Here is a 20,122-nt window from a genome sequence, read left to right as displayed (position 1 = left end):
CTATGCCTTGCTAGACAGGGGGCAGGAGATAGATTGAGTTATATCTTCCCCTGGCTGGGAGGAAATGCAGATCTTCAGTTCACCACCACTATTATTATTATTATTATCATCATCATCATCATCATCATCATCATCATCAGGACTTCAAAGCAAACATCAGTTGTAAGTTTCTCTGCTGGAAATAAATCTAGTGACAAAAACAAACCCCTGTGTTGCAATACAGAATAATCTGCTAATGGCTAATGGATATAGTAAATGTGTTATTATTAGTAGTAGAATGCCATCCAAAATGAAATGATTTGCTGGTTAGTTACACTGGTTAGTGAGTTCTGATCCACAAGTATTACATTTACCTGTATGGATATTCTATCGAAAACTATTTGCTGATGAAGATTCATCTTCGAAACAGTTGATTCAATCTGGATATACTGTCTTGGACATCATCCATTGAAAGACGTCGTGGTGTTCCCCACCAGCAATTCATTTCATTGACTACTTGGTTATGGACTGATATATATATTATTTTGAAGTTACTGAATTGTAAATTTTGGATGACATTCTACTACTAATAATAGCACATTTACTATATTCATTAGCCATGTGTTGCGGCTGTATTTGAGCAGGAAATAAATCTAGAACAGCAACTCCTGTCAGAGGCAATGTGGTAGTGCTTTTACCAGACAAAAACAGCACTGAATCTAACCCTTCATCTGTCAGCAGGCCTACTGCTGTTTTGGAAAGAGAATGCACTGTGGGAGTCAGGTGGGATTGCTATCAGAAATTATTGTCAATGGCTCAAACCCAATCAAAGCAATGCTTTCATTGCTGACACAATAGCTTGCTTCATTTTTCATAATTCCTCATAGCTATCCCACCTGACCCCCACAATGTACCACTAAGATGTTAACAAGAAATTCATCTGGCTTTACTGAGATACTGAGGTGAATTTAAAACTGCAAATTGATCAGTGCATCCTTCCCTTGTAAAAACTTTGGCCAAATAAATACAAACTATTGAATTGTTTGATTGGTTCTGTAGTCCTTTACAGTATTTCTTACTGAAATTATGCTAAACGTCCTGGGAATATATTAAACTTGTGACATCACTACTGCACCAGGAGAATATGAATATTGAGACAGCATTTAAATGGATTGGGAGGTATTTGCAAGAAATGTGAAATAATTGTTTTCAGCACTTTTTTGTTGAAGCATATGAATCTGCTGAACATGAAGCACCACCATCAGAACGACTTTGTTAATTCTCACAGAGGTTTTCTGACACTATTGTTAACAGTGATGCTATTAATTTTGAAGGAAGTAGTGAAAATGAACCTTTAGTGAGAAGGCCTTATAACTGTTATTGACTCATGAATTGGAAAACAGATTCAGGGAGAGACAATTCTGTTATAATAGCAGCTTGCAAGCATTTGCTCCAGTATGGGAATGAGGACAATTTGAACCAATATCTGAAATACTGAAACATTAGCCAGACAACTGCAAAAAGCTAGGAAACTTAAAACCTGAGCTTAAGTTGCAAACTCCTTATTAAAGAAATATATTTGGTACGATCTGCAAATGAGCTCTCAAAACATGAACCTGCATTTCTGGGACTTGGTCTTTTGGTCAAGACTGTATTGGCACTTTCAAACAATAATGCAACACTGAAAAGCTGCTTTTCAAAGTCAGTTTCAGGCCCACAGCAATGGTCAACGCCACATGATGAATATAAGCCAATCTCATTCTTTTAAGTTAATAAATGAAATCAGAAAACTAAGGGTTATAGTCAGTGAAGTCCTACTCCAAGTAGACCCATTGGAACAAATGAACCTAAGTCCTGTCCATTAATTTCAATAGCTTTACTTTGAGTGGGAACAGCATTGGATGCGACCATAAATACTGAGAATTTAGTGTTTCCATGGTTTGGCAATGACAGACCACAATTCTCAAAGGTCTTCTGCAAAAGTGTGACACCGTTGAGTTTATGTTGCTATGGAGCTGCTGTGACATGCCTCTGGAAAGTGCCATTCTAGAACTTAAATGAGAATGCTGCTGGAAGAGAAGGCAAGTTGAGGCTCCGTTCTTTTGAGCGCAGCCATGTCATGGAGGCATTAGCACAGGTGCTTTCATGTTCGGTGTGCTTAGAGTTGTTCACTCCCCCCGTGCTGGTCCTATCCTGCGCTCACAATTTCTGCAAGAAGTGCCTGGAGAAGATCCTCATCAGCCAGAACTGTAGCCATGTCAATGGACAGTTCTCCTGCCCAATGTGCAGAAAAGTAAGTTAGAGAGAGCTTTGTTTTGCCCTCTGCAATCTGCTTACAGATTGCCCTCTCCGATAGTACGAGTGGGTTTCCGGCTGCCCACATTCACGCTACAAGATGAACGGCGAAATATTAAAGCAGAAGCCGGCAGTTAGAGGTATAGCAACTGGGCAGACGTATATAGCAGTAGCACCATCGCAAGAAACATACTGCCTCTGCAGATAGCAACATTCCTCATGTAGCAGTTCTAGAGCTGCAGTGTAAACTCGGTGCAAGCTCACAGGGATCTGTATGACTTTTTCATTCCTAATGGGTTGTGTTCAGTGTGCAGTGTGCCTGTGTGCAGTGCTCAGGCAAGGGGGATTCCATGCGCCTCTCCACCTCACTTCAGCCCCCTGCATGGCCTGTGGGAGCAGGAATCGGAGAATATTGGGCATGAAGAAGCTTTTTGTGGTAACAGCAAGAGCCACTGTAGGGAGCAGGGGACAGGGGACCCCCCCTTGGGCATATGCTGCAGTGGATACAACCCAGCATTTACAAATTGCATGTACAAAATATATAACCACAGGCAAGAAAGGACCAAAAATAGAATCACATTTATCTCCCCACTTTGCATGCCCAACAAGCTTGTTTTAACTACAGTGGTACCTCTGATTAAGAACTTAATTTGTTCCAGAGGTCCGTTCTTAACCTGAAACTGTTCTTAACCTGAGGTACCACTTTAGCTAATGGGGCCTCCAACTGCTGCCACGCGATTTCTGTTCTCATCCTGAGGTAAAGTTCTTAACCTGAGGTACTACTTCCGGGTTAGTGGAGTCTGTAACCCAAACTGTTTGTAACCCGAGGTGTTTGTAACCCGAGGTACCACTGTAATACATACGCCAATTGCCACATTTTAACATTACATTTTAAAAATCTATCATTCAAATAGTCTATTTGCAAAAGACCACATTTCATGACAAACTGGAATTGCCCTTAATTGGTCCAGTTGAGAGTGTGTCATTACTCCCTACCTTGTTCCCTATCATGGCATAAAATATTTTGTGTAGCTGCTCCTGTAAATATGGAACTTCACTTGGTTTTCCTGTGTTTTGCAATTTCTATTATTGCTCCCACTATCATGTAGATCAAGAGTTTATCTCTATTACCTTTAAATTGACATCTCCAATCATTTATAAGGAACATTTTAGCTCACAAGAATTGGCAACCCAGAAGGAAACACATACAGTAGTACTAAAAAGAAACTGATATGCATACCGCATAGTTGCAGCATTTAATTTACCTTCACATTATGTTGATCGATAGAAAATCTGGGTACAGAACAATTACGTCATTTCCTCACATTAAACCTTTGAAGCAAAATGTTACAGGATGCATTTGATGATTTCATCTCACTTTCAGATCATACCCTTGAGAGGGAGAGGAATCATTGGCTTGCCAAGAAATATTCTGGTGGAGAATATTTTGGAAAAATATAAGTATGAGCTTGAAAATGTGCATGCCAAAGAACAAGACCAATTGTCCCAAATATGTGAAGAACATGGAGAGCGTATGAATTTGGTATAATTCCACCACTCCTTTTTTCCTATTCCTTAATGAAACTAACTTAACTGCAGTGCTTTACTTTATTTTCAATTGTTAATTTGGAATATGTATAAACTGCTAAACATTGCAAAATACCGCACCAGTGTATAACAATAACAACACATCAGATAAAAAGAGAAAAGCAATTCTTTAAAGAGAAATCTGATGCTGGCTGATTAAAAGGCACATTTACTTCAGAGCAAACTCAAGACATTCTGCTGCCTGAGGCAAAATACATTATGGCGCCTTACGATTTTATGAAAGAGAAGCTGACTGTCTGGGCACAGCTGGGCCTGTCAGCACTGTCCCCCAGCTTCTGCTGCCTGAGACAAGTCACCACACTCTAATAGTGGGGACCAGCCCTGGTTAACTCTAAAAGTGAGGGCTCTCGCCCTGCCCCTTCCAATATGATGGAAATTCACATGATCCTCTAGATTGGGTAAGAGTAAGACACTATGCAAAACACGTCAGGCTGGGGAAAGTGTTCTCTGCTGAACATCATCCAGGCACCAAGGAATTGCTTCAGTTGTGGTCCATTGCATTTATGCAGCTAACATAGCCACCGCTTTTTCAAGTGATATCTCGACGTTATGCAAGCAGTGTGCCATACTGTACCTGTTGGGTACTCCTTGCGACACCAGAGCTCCTCCTGACTGTGACCACACAGTTTGGTGACCTTTTAAAAAGGTGTCATTGTTCCTTTAGAGGTCAAATGCCTTTGTAGCACCCAGGCACAAGACCAGATCCTAATCAACACATTTAATTGGGGGGGGGGAGGGGAAAGCAGCAAGCACCAGCATTATCCCTTCCCTCACAGCGAGTAACCTCATTCCTCATTTAACAATCAGTTTGCTTAAAAAAAAGAAGAGTGGGTTGTATTCAGCTAAGCCATAATCAGAGTAGACCCTCTGAAATCAATGGACCTGGCTAACTTAAATCCCTTTATTTCAACAGGTCTTTTCTCAATATGACTTGGTTGGAGACAGCTCTTTATTTGAACTGTATGTGCTTCCATGTTCAAACATGGAAGGTCATTTGTGCTTTAAAAATAATAATAGTTATCTTCCTGCAGCATGATTACAGGATATAATTCAGTGAGTACTGGATTGGTGCAAGAGTAAATGAAAATAAAATATGAGTCTTTTTAATTTTAACAACAGAAACAGAGTTCATAGCTCTGAGGCAATGTCTTATTTAGATGCTTAAAAAGTGGTGTACATTTTTTGCTGTGCTGGCCGATAACATGACATACGTTGCCCATTCTCATCCAGGTATGCCTGACTGATGATAAGCCAATATGCGCCATCTGCAAACTCTTTGGAGAGCATGAGTCCCACAACGTAGCAAAACTATCTGAAGTTTACTCAGAGAGGAAAAAGAGATTGATCAAAGATTTAGATTGGGTAAACCAACAATCTGAACATGCTGAACAAGCTAAGAAGGTGCAGTAAAAGAAGCTTGATATTTTTTAAAAAAATCTCACCTGCATTAACAAAAACAATTTTTAATTTTCATGCTGAGTGATTCCACCCCCCCTTACATTTCCAACAAGGCAATAATAATTTGATAGGCTTTCTGATTTGACCCTGACTTATAGGACTTTCAGTGTTAGCTATAGCTAGTATGCTATTTGTTCTTTTCCAAAATGTCACACTTTTAACGCCTCTGAATGGACACTCATCACAGATACCAGGTTAACAAGTTAATTTTAGTGTGCTGGGTAAAATTGCCCTATTTATAAGAACAGATTTTAATCTGTTCGTAAGAGAGAAGTTACCTTCAAAGACATCACATATAGTAGTCTGGGTAGATAAATGTATAGATAAATGTGGACACGATTTCTCTAAGCCCACAAGTAGGTTATTGGCCTAAGTTGATGGAAAGCCATGGCAGCCACCTGGCCATTTAGAGCAATGACCAGAACTAACACCACCCCTGTGAATTTGATCCTAATTGGGGCTGGGTGTGTTGTCATATCCACATAGTGCTCCTTTTGTATCTAGACTGAGATTCACTTGTAGCCCTCACCCAGTCCAGTGCTGACCTATTTTCGGAACTCCCAGTGCCTCACCCATGTCCACTGAAAACTGGCCATTGAAAGATCTTGGCAACACAATTTAGTGCCCGAGCTTGCTAGTTTTTGTCTCCCCTCTCCAACCTCTCTGTGTCATGTCTTTTTAGTCTGTAGGCCTGGGGGCAGAGACTGTGCTATTCTGTTTTTCAAAATTGATTTGCAATCCGCTCTGGAAACTTTTCCAGCTGAAGAGTGGGGGAAACATCTTTTGAATGAAAGAATGGCTACTACTCTTAAGACTAGTTAGGAGAGGAGGAACTGGTGAAACCGGATGTGGAAGAAACTGGGTGTCTGTTTGTGAAACTACGAACAATATGATTACATGACCATATTGTTCTAGCACTAGGAGCAGTGTACATTACCACATTTGTGGTTTACTTTGGGCCAGAAAAGTGATGTTTCCCCCCTTTTCAGATATAGTGTCATAGCGCCTTCATTAAAAGCCATTTGGAGTTTTGTTATGGCAAAATATCAACCCATGAGAAATGTAATTGCATTGCTGCTGCCCCCTTACCTCAGACCACCCCATGTGAGAGAAGCAAAACAGCAGTATCTGCAAAGCTAGGAGGAGGCTCGAAGCAAAAACCAAACCAAACTGGCAAGGCAGCAATGTCACTGCCAGGCAACACCTTGGGGACATAGAAGTCAACTCATTGAGTGTTACAAGGGAAGGGGATAAATAAAAGCTCTTGGACACTTGGGACAGATGTCAGGAAGCACAACTCAAGTCCCTTTCTGGATTTTCTTGGGACTGGATATGAACAGGGATTGGTGGGTGAGGCATCCATCTCACTGGCCCAGCCCTGCGAGTCCAGGGATTCTTCCTCAAAGGCAGCAAAACACACTTCTTCTCTTCATCTTCTCTGACTATTCTGGTCTTTGAGTTAGAGGACAATAACAGCAGCATAAAGTTAAGATTTCTCAAATATTGGCAACTTTCCCCTCTCCTTTTGTGAAGATGTTATACATTTTCTGTCACCGTATGCCATTCCCATATATATGGGCAACCACATAGGCAGACTGCACAAAGTCACAGTTGACTGTAGGTGGCTAGAGAGTACAATTTCTCAGCTAACTCGTGATTGTTTTGTTAAAGAACAGCATGCTGCCTTTTCAGTAGCAGAATTTGAGTGCACAGTTTTTAGGGACTCATAGATGCCTCCAGAAAAGATTATGCTATTATATCCTCGATATAAGCCATAGGGCTTTCTTTGCAATGTATAATTGCTTTGAATAATGAAGCTGAAGTAGTTTTAAAAATGTTTAAATTGTACTTTCTGGGCATTACTAAGAAATTCTATATCATACTTCAACAGGAAATTGAAATGCTGATCAATGAACTTACGGATACTGCTGCTGAAGTCAAGGTTGTTATCGATGCCACTGGAGCAGGCTTACTGAAAGGGATCCGACGGAGAATGACTGAACTCAAAGCAATATTAGGCAAAGAGTATTCTATGAAAGTAGAAAACCTTCAGCAGCTGGCAAATGAGCTTGAAGTCCCAAGAAACCTTTATCAAGAAATGAAAACGCTCTTGGAACAGCATTCAAATTCAGTGCATTTTCTCCAAGAGGATAAAATACTCAGAAGCAAGATAGAGAAACTTGCAAAAGGAAATTCCTTATACCCAAACAAAAAAGATTACCATATTTCCGTTGGGCAATATTTTAAAGACTTGATCAAAGCCACCCATATCAACAACTATGTCTCCTCTAATTCTGATGAAACACCTACAAGGTCAGATGAGCTGCCTGATGTGTTCAGGCCAGAATGTCCCACATTTTCTTTTTCTGAAGAAATGTCTAATGAGTCCTTCTACGAAAAATTAATGGATTTTTTCCAAAAAGCAAACGAAACAAAGCAAGATCTTAATCAAAATGTCTCCCATAGGGATAACAATAGTACACCAAATAGGAATGACATCTAATTGGAAACAGAATCAATATCAAGGCAAGCCATGGAATAGGTAAAGCTTTAGAAACAAGACCACCAAGAGCAAAATTATTTATTAAAAAAAGAAACAAACAAATGTTCTTCTAATCGATTTTCACTACTCATTAGCAAATAAAATATTTATAGATGCAACCACATGGCATGGCATTTGACACATATTGTGTTGGGCCCTGCTAATTAATCATCATCACCCTTACATAATTATTTGAAAGTTTGGAAAAAAAGGTCACTGGTAAAATTCAAGAGGATACAACAATGCTTAAATAATGGCTACAGGATTGTACTTTTAATATTGCTGTCATCTGGCCTTACTAGTTAACTTGTAGACTAATTATTAGAAACCCAAACTCTCTACAACTCGTGTTTACTTTGCTTAGAAGAACCTTCCATAGCCAGGACTATGACCTTGAAGCTTCTAGAAAACTGATTTTGACAGATAAATTTGAGTAAAGAGAATTCATTTCACATATGCTTTAGGACATTTCCACACAAGATTCAGTGTGATCTTAACGTGGAATGCAAAGTGGAAGAGATGTTCAAAATTAAAATATACGTTTGGGTCAGTATAGACTTTTTATTCTCACCACAAAGTGATTAAATACTCATCATTAGCAGCAACTGTAGAATGCCAGATAAAATCAGCTCCAAAAGAAATAGACAAGCCAGTCATAGGCTGCAACACCATAGCCACACAACATTTTCAGCATTTGCTGCCTATCTCCCTTTGGGTGATCTGAGGCAACAAAATGGTTTTCTGTTAATGAGTTTACGTCTTCAGTGAGACAGATGTAGTGATTTACTGGTGAAGGGAACATTGAAATTGTAGTGAGCCAACTCATTATTGTCTCAAACATATGGTGCCAAGGTTTTCAGGTGCAAATGACACATTTTGAGGCATAGCTGCAGTCACAAAAATGTCACTGATGGTTATTCTTACAGATGTCCTGTATTTCACAAAATGAAACCACAATTTGAAAAACTGAAGTATTTCTGAGCATTGTATGAAAAATACTTGGTCTTAGTTCTTTCTTAACCACAGCGTAGTAATTTTTTGGGGGGGGAGAGGGGACTGTTTTTGTGTGTGCACAATTGTACACATCAGATATAGCGTATATATTTCGTAAATCAAGCTTTGTTTTATTTGTGCCTTCCAGAGCTGGGTCTCCTTTTCAAATACATGAATGCTGCAGACATCCATAAATTAATTTTCCATTTAAAATGCAATTTATATTTTCTTGATTATTACTTGCATGCATCTCAAAACTAGAAGTTGTGGTTTATATGTAAGTGTGTTATTCATGAAAAATATGCTGGTCATGATAATACACAACTCTTATTTCCAAAGTGTGGCAGAATGAATGGAAGTTACTGTTGACAGTAAACCTGATCTTTTAGCTAGCATTTTATACTTAAAGCTGAAAAGCCTAGTTATAAATCCTACCTTATCTGTGGCAATGGACACATCATTGGCTTGGTTCTTAATATACCTTCTATGAATGCAACACAGTTCATGTTCACAGAACAGGACTTTCCCCTTCTGCCCCTTACTGTTGCAGCCCCCTGCACCGCCCTGCCCCGATTCCTCCCCAGCCAGATCCTGGGGATCCAAGCCATTCTTCCACTTCAATTCTCCGCCCTCTACAACAGAGTACTGATCTACTTCACTAGACTGCTGTAAGGCTGAAAGATCTATGGATTGCAAGAGCAGCAATGGAAAAATATCAAAATTACAGATATGTTTAGGTAGCAGTAGTGTGGCCTGGGGCATAAAAATACTGGATTGAGAGGATTAAAATGATATAGGGTTTCTTCCTTTTTGAAAAAGAATCCTTGGTCCTCTATGTGTAAAGTGATCACCTGAGAGATTATTACAAACATTGCTGCAACAGCTGCAAAACAACTGTAAAGTGCTTGTTAAGCAATTAGTCATAACAGTGGCAAGTATCCATATTGAGAGAGAGAGAGAGTGAGTAGCCTAGGTTTTGGACAATCCACTCTGCCAGAACAGCAGATTCCATGTCTTAATCTGTGTTCTGCTGTGTTAGTACAGTACTTAGTCTGCTGTTTGATAAAAACGAACCAAGCAGTTTTAAAAACAACTTATTTCAAATATTTATTTTTAAATTACTGACAGTTTAGTAAAACCCCTTAAATTATATGAGCAACTATATTTTAGAACGAAAGCATTACTACTGCAGATTACTTTATGACTGGGCAAGGTACAGAACAATGGTGTATATACAACAGAAATAGAGGTTCTATTAATTCAATAGTGACTAATTGTCACTCCTTGTTGAGTCAGCTTCCATTCATCTATTTAAAGGCTCAAACTAATATATTCAGTGAACAAAAATATTCCACTCCAAAAATATACTGTTACCTGTTACTCTATTAAAAATTCTTTTTCTCTAGTTCAGCATGTGATATGGCAACAGGAAACAATTTTCCTATTGTACCAATTTGTCACCAATGCTATAATTTCATAGCCAAAAGATAATTTGGCTTATACTATCAGCAAAATTTACTAACGTGAAGTAAAATGATATTGCTTAGTATATAAAGCATTATCTCTCCTCATTCTGGCAACGAAGTTTACAGGGGCATTTATTTCGTCTTAAATATGTATCTCCAAAATTAGGTGCAAATGAGAATATTTCTGCATATAGGTGTTTATAGTTTTTGTTAAGGTAAGGTTCAAGTTTCAAGTCTGAATCAGAATCATTCAGCTGAAATGACCAGAACATAGCTGTCAACTTTTCCCTTTTCTTGCGAGGAATCCTACTCGGAATAAGGGAATTTCCCTTTAAAAAAGGGAAACATTGACAGCTATGGACCAGAAGCTCATCACATCTAACCCAATTGATCCAAGGCATGATCCTTAATGAACAAGCTCTTCTCTACATGCAAGCATAATACATGCAGCTACATGCTCTGATGGTGTTTCCTGCTTGGCAGGGGGTTGGACTCGATGGCCCTTGTGGTCTCTTCCAACTCTATGATTCTATGATACACACCTCTTCAGCAATATGGGACTCATGCTCCCTCTTGTGATAGAAAACAGAACTGTAGTTGCACTACCTTGCTTTCCAACAATTCAGAGTACTGTAGTTTAACCCACTCCTGCACTGACACAGCAGTTCATGTAATGAAATGGTCCCAGCAGGGACACAAGAGTGCGGCTTACGCATTTGAACCAGTCCAGAGTCTCACCCAAGGCACAAGAATGAAGGTAACAATTTGTATTAAATTATCTCAGGAGCGGGTATGGTTAGGTAGCCATACTCCTTGCTCTTTGGGCAAGTAGTTGCCCAACTACTTGATCTGAGGAGGCAGACCTCACACCTATTGTGGATCACAGAGCCCTCATACTAGTTTTGTTCTCTCTTGCCTTGTATGCTACCCCTAGGAGCTATTTCAGAGAAGTTCGTTTTGCCTGCTGATTCTTGCATCTATCCTCAAGGGTTGAGGCTATTAAGTATATGTTAAAAGATGCTGAGAATAGTAAATCATCCTGAAGTTCTCAGTGTTTACATAAGTGGCCTTTTTAATGTCTTTTTCTTGTCTGGTCCATGTCTTGGCCTGAGCTCAAATCCAGTCCTAGTCCTAAACTAAATCCTGTTGTCAATCCAATGTTTTCTGTTCCCGATTCTATATCCTTGTTTTCTGCAATTCTCAGAACTCTGTTCTCTCAACAATTCTGCAGTAGTGAGCCAACACCTCATAATCAATAACAGAAAATGCCACAGAACTGCTGGTAAGATCGATGGGGCACATTGAGCTTCACATGGAAATGACAGGTGCAGTTCAACTCTCCATAACCAGATAATAATGCCAGGCTACAAGGTTTCACTTTAACGACTAATTAACTTAAAGTAAGGCAGAGGGAAAACAGAATTTAATATATGGGGTGGAGGAATGCACTTTGCAAAAAAAGGGGAAGGAGGTAAATCAAGGAAACCCAACCACAATAGTTTGTGTTCCCTCATGTGAACTTCTGCTTCCCTGCCCACAACATGTGCTACAGCAATCTTGGTATTTCATGAGGTTGCAGTCAAAATCCCATATTCTGAGAAGTGAGCTTGGAACTAAGAAATAATGTTGGTTTCTTTTGCCCTTAACTGTTGCATGAAGTAGAGCACTGGCAGGAAGCATGAAATATAAAGCGCAAAGGTCATGCAGTTTGAGGATGGGAAGAGACCAACTTTTAGACTAACCATGAGAATTGAGCCCATAAATGTGGTACACCCTGCATATGCAGAGTGTCTTTACAATCTCCGAATTTGCCATGTATTAGGTAAGCTGTAGGTGGTGCTGTATATCTTTTAAATACCAGGTGCAAAGAATGGACACAACAGAAATCCTCCTCAAAATGTATAACGTATGGAAGTGCAAAGTCTTATCTGCTGAAGAATTATTCTCCTGCAATACACTGGCAGAGCTGGCACCCTCCCCACCCCTTGCCACTGCCTTACAGATTGGGCAAGTGGAAGAGAGTTTATCCTTAAGCAAGTTACAACAGAAGAGATGGGAAAACCAGACGCTGTTGGCCTGCAACCCTCATCACCTCTGACCATCTAGATTCCTCACGACGGCAGCCTAAGCATCTTGCACTGCCCGAAAGGCTAACAAATTTAAAGCTGCATCTCTTCACTGCACTTCTGAGGAAACATGCATAGGGTCGTGTCTATTAACGATGCCCTGGTCAAGGCTCCACGAGACTCCTCGGCTGCTTCTAACTCCTCCTCAGCACAGCCGCCTGCCAGCAGCCTCTGTCAGAGTGAGACCAAAGCCGCGGCAGCTATCAATTCTGGCGCCTGCAGACTTGAGAGGAAGGTGGGCGGGTTTTAGCTCCGAGGAAAGACGCAGAGAGGACGGGCGAGAAGGCAGTACGTGACTCGCCGGCCAGTCCTCGTTCCCTCCGAGTGGGCAAAGCCGAAGGCGCTCTCCCATTAGGAGAGGGCGGAGCAGGGGCCAAGGAATTTGAGCACCAACCAGGTAGGATAGGCTGACACAGGAGCCCGCACTCCTCCAATCAGAAGACACGATCTTGCACTAGGGCGGGGACACGGGCGCGTGCTCCAATGACAGCGGGCAAGCGTGGGTGACGGACGGGTCACGCTCCTTCCCTTAACTCGGCACACGCCGCGGGGGCGGAGTTCTTCCATTCTTCCGAGGTGGGGGGGGGGGCGGCGTCATCAGTCTTTTTTTCCCGTGATCCACTGCGGGGAAAGGCGGTAGCGCTGCTGCAGGAGCAGCACCATCGACGGCGGTTCTTCCATCCGGGTCTTGGATGGCGCTGGGTCATCCTTCTGCAGGTACCGGTGTGTGTGTGTGAGAGAGAGAGAGATGGGGGAATAAGGGAGGGAGCGCTGAGGGAAGAAGCAGCAGCGGTCTTTCCACTGAGGGAGCCGGCGCTGTTCTCGTGCGCGCGGGAGAGGGAAGAGCCCCTCAGGTTACCCCCGAGCTCCCCGCTGCGGAGGAGTGGGACAGAACCTCCGCTTTCCCTCTCCGCGTTCCAGTCACAGATCCTCTCCGCCTCCTCCTTCCCCGTCAGCTTCTCTAGCCCCCTTCCCCGCTCTCTTCCATTCTCTCTCCCCCTCCACCCCTCCCATTGCCGCCGCGCCTTCCCTGACAAACCTGAGGCTCCGGGAAACCCCGCCCACTAAGCGACCGCCGATTGGCTGCTCGGCGGTCACCCTCGGTTGCTGTTGGCCGAGGGCGCTTGGCTTGTACGTGTCGCGTCACTTCCCGTAGCAAGTTCGCGGTGGGCAAGAGAGAGAGAGAGAGACCTTGGCTTGTGTGAGGGCGGGATGGAAGGGAAGAGAGAAAGTGGGTGGGGCGCGAGGTGATGCTGCGGCGGGGACTCCCGAGTAAGATGGGGGAAAGCCCCGCCCCGTCTCTCTCCCTCTCGGCACCCCTTTTTCCCGCCTACTGCCGGCCGAAAACCGTCGCTGCTTCCTTCTCGCGCTCATCCTCCTGCGCGCCCCCCCCCCCGCCGCATCAACGTTCCCTCCCTCCCTCCCATTGGCTGGAACGTTGGGCCCCGAGAGCCCCTAGGCGAAGAAAGGCCTGCGAGGCGGGCGCCCCCCCCCCGGGGGGGCATTCTACGGTGGACGGGAGGGAGGGAGGGAGGCAGGGGAGGAGCAGGAGGTGGGCTGTTTCTTGGCAAGCGGCTCCCTTACCACGAGGCGCGCCGCCTCCTCTTCCCGCGCGTTCTCCTCCCTCCCTTGTGCCTGGCATCGCAGGCTGAGGGCAAGGATCGTGCGCCCGCCGGCTTACCTCCGAGTAAACCGCCGGCCTAGGGCCTCAGTAGCTCTTCCTTCGACATCAAATGCCCGTTCTGAGACTGGCAGCAGAGTAGGGCGGGACTGCGGGGTGGTCTCCTGCATGTCCTTGGGGGCTGGAAGGCTGCATTAACTTTGTATGTGTGTGTATGTACCGGTATGTATGTTAACTTTGGAAATCGGGGAAGGTGAGTGGCTTTCCCATGCTGTGGCCGCTGACTCTCTTTGTTTTACCACCGAGTTGCTGATGGTTAGGAGGGAGAAAGGGTAGGACGGTTTTGGAAGGTGGCACCTCTGGCACAGCTTAATCCTCAAATTCCCAATTTTAGATAGTGGCTTATGGCAGTTGTTAGAGCTACATGTTCCAAAGCTACAGACCTCTTTCCGATATGGGGCGGATGTGTTTTGTCCCTTGCAATTCTGCTGCTGGGCTGCATTCCTTGATATATCCCGTTTGTGGGTAGGTAGAAAGGTTGCAAAGCGACTCATTTGCTTTCTCTGGCAAAACATCAATTGCATTGGTAGGAAAATATGACCATATAGATTGACAGTCTGTAATAATATCTGCTTCTTTACAGTTGAGGAAGGAGAAACATTAGCCTCAGATGTGGTGGCTGGACTTGGCATTGAAGATGATAAAGGAAAGTACTTGGAAACCATTTTATGGGGTTTGTAAATCCTTGGGGGTAGTTGGTTTGTTAAGCAGTTTGCTGAACTTCTCCAGCTGTCTAGTGTGTGGGAAGACAGAAAGCACAAAGTTTCAGGAGAAGGGAAGGAAGCTCAGAGATGATAGACTTCAGGAAACAACTGCCTTCTGGGATACTTGAATAAACATACTGTAGATTGTTAGAAGCAATTTATTTCTTTAGAATTTGATTTATATTTAGTTGATAAAATTGATAGTACCAAACTACATTTCATTGATGGACATTAATCAGATGAAAGTGTAATCTGTGCGTAACGTTAGGTCAGATAAAATTGAGTTTATGAATGGCATTGACAAACAGTATAGAGGAGCTAGTGATATATCTTTTATATACTTGATGCATTTTGTAGTACAGTCCTCTTCCAACCTGATGTTCTCCATGTGTTCCAACTGTTTCAGCTACAACTCATTGTCCCTGACTAATGAGTGTGCTGTTTGGGGGCAATGTGCATTGAGAGTCCAAAAAATCTTGAAGGACACTGGGCTGGGGAAGGCTGCTGTAGTGCTACACTGCAGTAAAATTTGTATTTTGCTAATCTGCAAGTGCTGATCTATGTAAACGTAATAAAATTGGCTTTGATGCTGGAGACGTTCATTCAGTTTTAGAACTTGCAAAACTGAATATAGGGTGCTTGAGACAATTCCATCTCTGACTAAGCAGGGTTGGAACTGATAAGAAGCTAAACAGAAGACTGGAGAATAAAGTTTGTATAGCAGCTTTCACAGTAGTAGTTGGGTCATTAAATTATGTGTGTTTCAAGAAATAATAAACTAGTGCAAAGCAGGGTAAAACTTTGCAAGGCAAACTAGGGCCAAATGGTTACTTTTGATTTTAACGTGAATTAATTAATGTGAGTTGGGTTTAGTCCAGACTTTGGGCATCTGCCTCAGAACTCATAGATTATGACACCAGTGCTGCATCCACTGTTTCTAACAGCCTGGTTCTTACTGCTGTTAAATTTCTTGGAGAAACACATTAGAGTATTGTGGGACATCCAAACGGTGAGTGTTTCACAGCCACTTTAGATTATTCCACTGCTACTGCCAGTAAACCTGTTTTGGGTGTGTCTCCATTGGTATACTTCCCCCATCTTCTTCCCAGGGCATGTGGGGATGGCAGTAGGCTTTTTTAGGTCTTAGCAGATCAGTGCCTCTTCTCATCTGCCCTGTGAACACTCCCTCATTTTCCTTTCTGCCTTTAGAGTACTGACAGTGGAGGCCTAATATTGATAGTCCTCTCCATAACAGCTAAGATGGGACTTTTATTCTGGGAATGGGCCTCCCTCTCCATCTGCAGAGGGAGACTTGAAAATTTTTATTGCTATCCACACAAAAATACAGAATTGCTTTAAATATTTTAGGTACTAGTATTTGAGTCATCATCAAGGCTCAGTGCTTCGATTTCTGTGCATGTCTAATGAGAACAATTTAAGAAAATGCACAAGAAATTGTAGATGTTTTAATTAAAAGCAGTTGTTCAGTAAGGAGATGTGACTGAATCACACTTTAAATTAATCATTTTAAAAGTCAATTTAACTGCATATGATAAATGATTCCAATTATTTTTGTTCCGAGTACTACTTATATGGAGTAGGCTTTTAGAGATTTAGACATTGCTGTGATATAATGCTCTAGAAATTTTAAAATTTTATTTTAAAGTGTATGTTATATTTCCTTGCTTTGAGGGTAGTGGGTTGCCTCTGTTTCTTCTGTGAATGGGAGAACTCCTTACATTAGTGCAAGGGATGAATATCCAGAGAAGGCTCCCAAAGAAGAAAGAGGAGGTAATTTTTGTTGAGTCTTTGTAACCTCGCACCACCTCTTCCACTGTTCCAGAAGTTCTCTGAAAACTAGAATTTCGGAGAGGAGAAGGAATAGTAAAAAATCATCTTGCCCCCTTATCTTCCAGTGGGTGTATCCTGTGGATAGAGTTCCACTAATGGGAACTCTGGATTCAAGCCATTATAACTAATAAAACCCCCCACAAATAAGATAGCAACATCATTCTATTCTCAGCAGTAAAGAGAAATTAAACCAAATTATACCTTCTTTTTGTGCTGGTATGATTCAGCCATTAGAAAAATGTGGGATGATATTTCCTAATAGCTTATCCCTGACTACATTGAACAGAAACCGGTTTCCTCCGAAGCCTTCCTTGGTATGTCATGAAGAGCTTCATATAGCAATCAGATTTTTTTATTTTTTTAATATTCAAAAGCTGACTACATCATAGAGATTTTTGGCTTCTTCCAGTAAAGGAGTAAGAATGTTCTTGAGTTCCAAAAATAGGAAACTTAAAAAAAAAAACTTGTTGCATTTAATTACATTCCAAAACTCACTTGTCAAATTCTTTGAGTATAGGCAGTATTGATTTCTGAACTGCATCTTCCTTTAGAATAAGCTGATTTCCTGCACTACTTGTATAATATTATGACACTTACCATATACTTGATGTTTATATTTTTTGGGAAGGTTTTTCATTAACCTTTCTTCCTCCTTTCAGGTTTGAGTGGGGAACAGGAAGAAGAATATTGTATTGTAGTTCCTTTGCTTGAACATTTACAATCTACTGAATCTTGCTATCCAGAGAAGTGTCTATGGTTTAACCATTCTTTTATCCATCAGCTATTTGTTGTGTGTGTGTGTGTGTGTGTGTGTGTGTGAAAAAGTATTTAAATGACTTGACCTATTAGAAGCATTCAGGTAAACTTGTTCTTTTTAAGAACATAATCAACATACCTCAAGTGAAGATACCTGCACTGTGGGATGAGGTAGTAGGTTGTATAGTTTTTAGGGTCATACCCACCACTGGGAGATAACTATACAGTCTACTGTCTTTCCTAAAGAGGCAGACAATCATCGGTGATATCTGTATGGCTTTGTTACTGGCTATACAATTACAACTGGGAGGCTATAATGATGGCTAATCGGACACACTTGTCAAGGAAATGTGGACTCAAAGAGTTGGATCCTGAGGAACATGAATGGAAAGAAGCTTGTGGAAAGGGACTTCTATCATCTCCTCACCATCTGTTCCTCCTTAGAGTCAGGGAGCCTTCCGAAAGGTGTGAACTATAATGTGGGGAGCAGACCTGAATTGGCCAGAGGTACCTTGTGCAAAGTGTGCCTTTATCCAATGATTTTGTTTTTCTTTCTCTGAGCTAATAGGCAAAGTTGAGGCATCTTTCTCAGGAGGCAGCCCCCACCTCATTCTCCCAAGCTAGTCTGCTGCCCTAGGCGAAATAAAGGAAACGGTTACAGCAACAATACTGAAGTAAGATGTGCCTGTCAGTCCAGCTGGATCTTTATATGAAATGGAACTGTATCATCATTTGTCTAGGGCAGCAAATTGTATTGGGCTAGCTCACTGGTGCCCTATTCCGCACTGTTTAGGATATCCTTCCAGAAAGGCTTTTTGTGAAGCACAGATGAGAGAAGATGAAAGATGTCCCCATCTGCAAGTAAGTCTCAGGATCCAGTCCATGGGCAGGTAGACTCAGAACAAATTAACTGGAAATAGAACCCTTCTAAATCTATTTCTCTTATCAGGTTGAGGTAGTAGATTGTATAGTTGTAGGGCAGTTATTTTGCCCTCTTCAGGAGATAACTATACAATCTATTGCCTTCCTTGAGGAGTAAAAATTCTGCAGTGTTTTTGCTGAGTTTACCAGCAACCTTGGTGGGACCTCTCTTAATGGAAAAAAATGCAATGATTTGCACAGAAGATCTGTAACTAAATGCAACTCTATTTTTCAGCATTAATTTGATCGTTTCAGGTATCTGCATCTTGAAAATATGTGCCACTTGGTTTGATCTGAGTTGGATTAAAAAAACACCAAGTGATTTGTTTAAGTTTAATTGGGAGGATATTAAGTGTGTATACTATTAATGATATAACAAAGCACTAACAGTGAATGGCTTTGTACTTGCATAGCAAGTGGTTCACCTTCTATAGTAACTGAACACATACATTTGTGATACAGCATCTTACCTTATGTTATATAAAGTTTGTATTTCACTACAGCTAATCTTTTTTCTTTTCTTTTTTGAAGGATTGCTGAAGAAGTGGTGGGTTCCTAGGAAGAGGTAGTAGGTTGCATAGTTTTAGGGCAGTGGTTTTGCCCGCAAGGAGTTAACTATACAACCTGCTGCCTTTCTTAGGGCTTTAATATTACAACAGGATGATATTGGCTCAGTTTTAAATCTTCCTCCACTAGGTTGTGGTTTAAGGTTTGGAAGACTGGCTAGAAAAGTTTTGTTCACTGAGTAAGCCAAAAAATGTGGGGAAACCTTGAGCTACCTTTTAGCCTACAGAATGTATCCTTGGCTTTTTTGCTAAGAGAATTCTATGGTACAAAGTATTCCATCCAAACTGAGTAGAAAAGAGAATGGTGTAATGGTTTAAACTCTTAAGGCTCCAAAGTGTCATATGTTTAAGAAGTACTTAAGTAAACTAGGCTGCTCAATAAACTGCTTTGTAGTAGTACATTCTGTTTCCTGTCTTATGTTGCCTTTCTCCAACACCCCAGTAGATAAGACTGAAAAGTGAGATTTTAATGAACGGTATTGATTATCTAACTGTAGAGTTCACATGTGTCCAATTTTTGAACATGGCATTTTGGTAAGAGTCTGTGTAATTCTCCTTGAAGCAGCTGTTCCACATAAACTGTGCTGGTCTTACTAGGGCCTTAGAAATTGTGTGGTCCTATCCCCACATTTAGGAGTTCTCACATGTCTGCATTGTTTAGCTGTGAAACCAACTTTGAATGAGGGTTTTGTCCAATACTGCACCTATGGAGTTTTGCTCAGGCAACTGGAGATCCCTTAATCTCCTGCTGCACTCTCAAAATCTCATCTGGAGCAGATTGAGAGTGTACAAGCACTTCGGTATTTCAAATTTCAGCAGTGCCCTGTGCCAGGCCAAAATTTGGCGCCCCACCTCTAGCCTTCACTTTTGATCGATTCACTACTTCATAGTTGGGGTGCCCCGCTAGGCGCCCTTAATCTGCCTCTGATGCAAGGGGGCTGGAGGGAAACGTTCAGTTTTGCAGAGCAGCAATGTTGGACATGACCTTAAGTGCTTTATCTTAGAAACTGAACTGAGGTGTACACTATGGTAGATTGGACCCATGTTACTTCCCCCCGCAAAAAAAAACCTTCAGAAAATATTTACTAATCTGGTCCATTGTACACTCACATTATATCTCAGCATTTAATAAAATTACTGCCTTTTTCCAGACTGAGATGGAATTTCATGAAAGTC

General features: G+C 41.7%; 1 protein-coding gene across 3 annotated transcripts; it reads left to right on the top strand.

Moving 5' to 3' along the window:
• The first annotated feature begins 2,048 nt into the window (after positions 1–2,048).
• Positions 2,049–19,345, top strand: LOC309334525 (tripartite motif-containing protein 54-like). Of its 3 annotated transcripts, none has more exons than XM_081848901.1 (7): positions 2,052–2,272; positions 3,659–3,817; positions 5,113–5,283; positions 7,232–13,184; positions 14,732–14,991; positions 16,550–16,643; positions 17,363–19,345. In XM_081848901.1, the coding sequence occupies exons 1-4, from the start codon at positions 2,099–2,101 to the stop codon at positions 7,841–7,843; spliced, it is 1,116 nt and encodes a 371-aa protein (XP_081705027.1). In that variant the 5' UTR covers positions 2,052–2,098; the 3' UTR covers positions 7,844–13,184; positions 14,732–14,991; positions 16,550–16,643; positions 17,363–19,345. The 3 variants fall into 3 exon arrangements, with proteins under 3 accessions (XP_081705029.1, XP_081705027.1, XP_081705028.1); XM_081848902.1 differs by having other exon boundaries at positions 16,545–16,643; XM_081848903.1 differs by lacking the exon at positions 3,659–3,817 and having other exon boundaries at positions 2,049–2,272.
• The last annotated feature ends 777 nt before the right edge of the window (positions 19,346–20,122 follow it).

This window comes from Podarcis erhardii (assembly GCF_964252035.2).
Source record: "Podarcis erhardii genome assembly, chromosome: 2".
Lineage (NCBI taxonomy): Eukaryota > Metazoa > Chordata > Lepidosauria > Squamata > Lacertidae > Podarcis > Podarcis erhardii.
This window is presented reverse-complemented; position numbering and strand designations above follow the sequence as displayed.

Excerpts from the sequence above, each read along its gene's own strand:
- LOC309334525 (XM_081848901.1), top strand. The coding sequence starts at position 2,099 with ATGGAGGCATTAGCACAGGTGCTTTCATGTTCGGTGTGCTTAGAGTTG. Across the intron at positions 2,273-3,658 it reads CCTGCCCAATGTGCAGAAAA|ATCATACCCTTGAGAGGGAG; the intron begins GTAAGTTAGAGA and ends TCTCACTTTCAG. Across the intron at positions 5,284-7,231 it reads ATGCTGAACAAGCTAAGAAG|GAAATTGAAATGCTGATCAA; the intron begins GTGCAGTAAAAG and ends ATACTTCAACAG.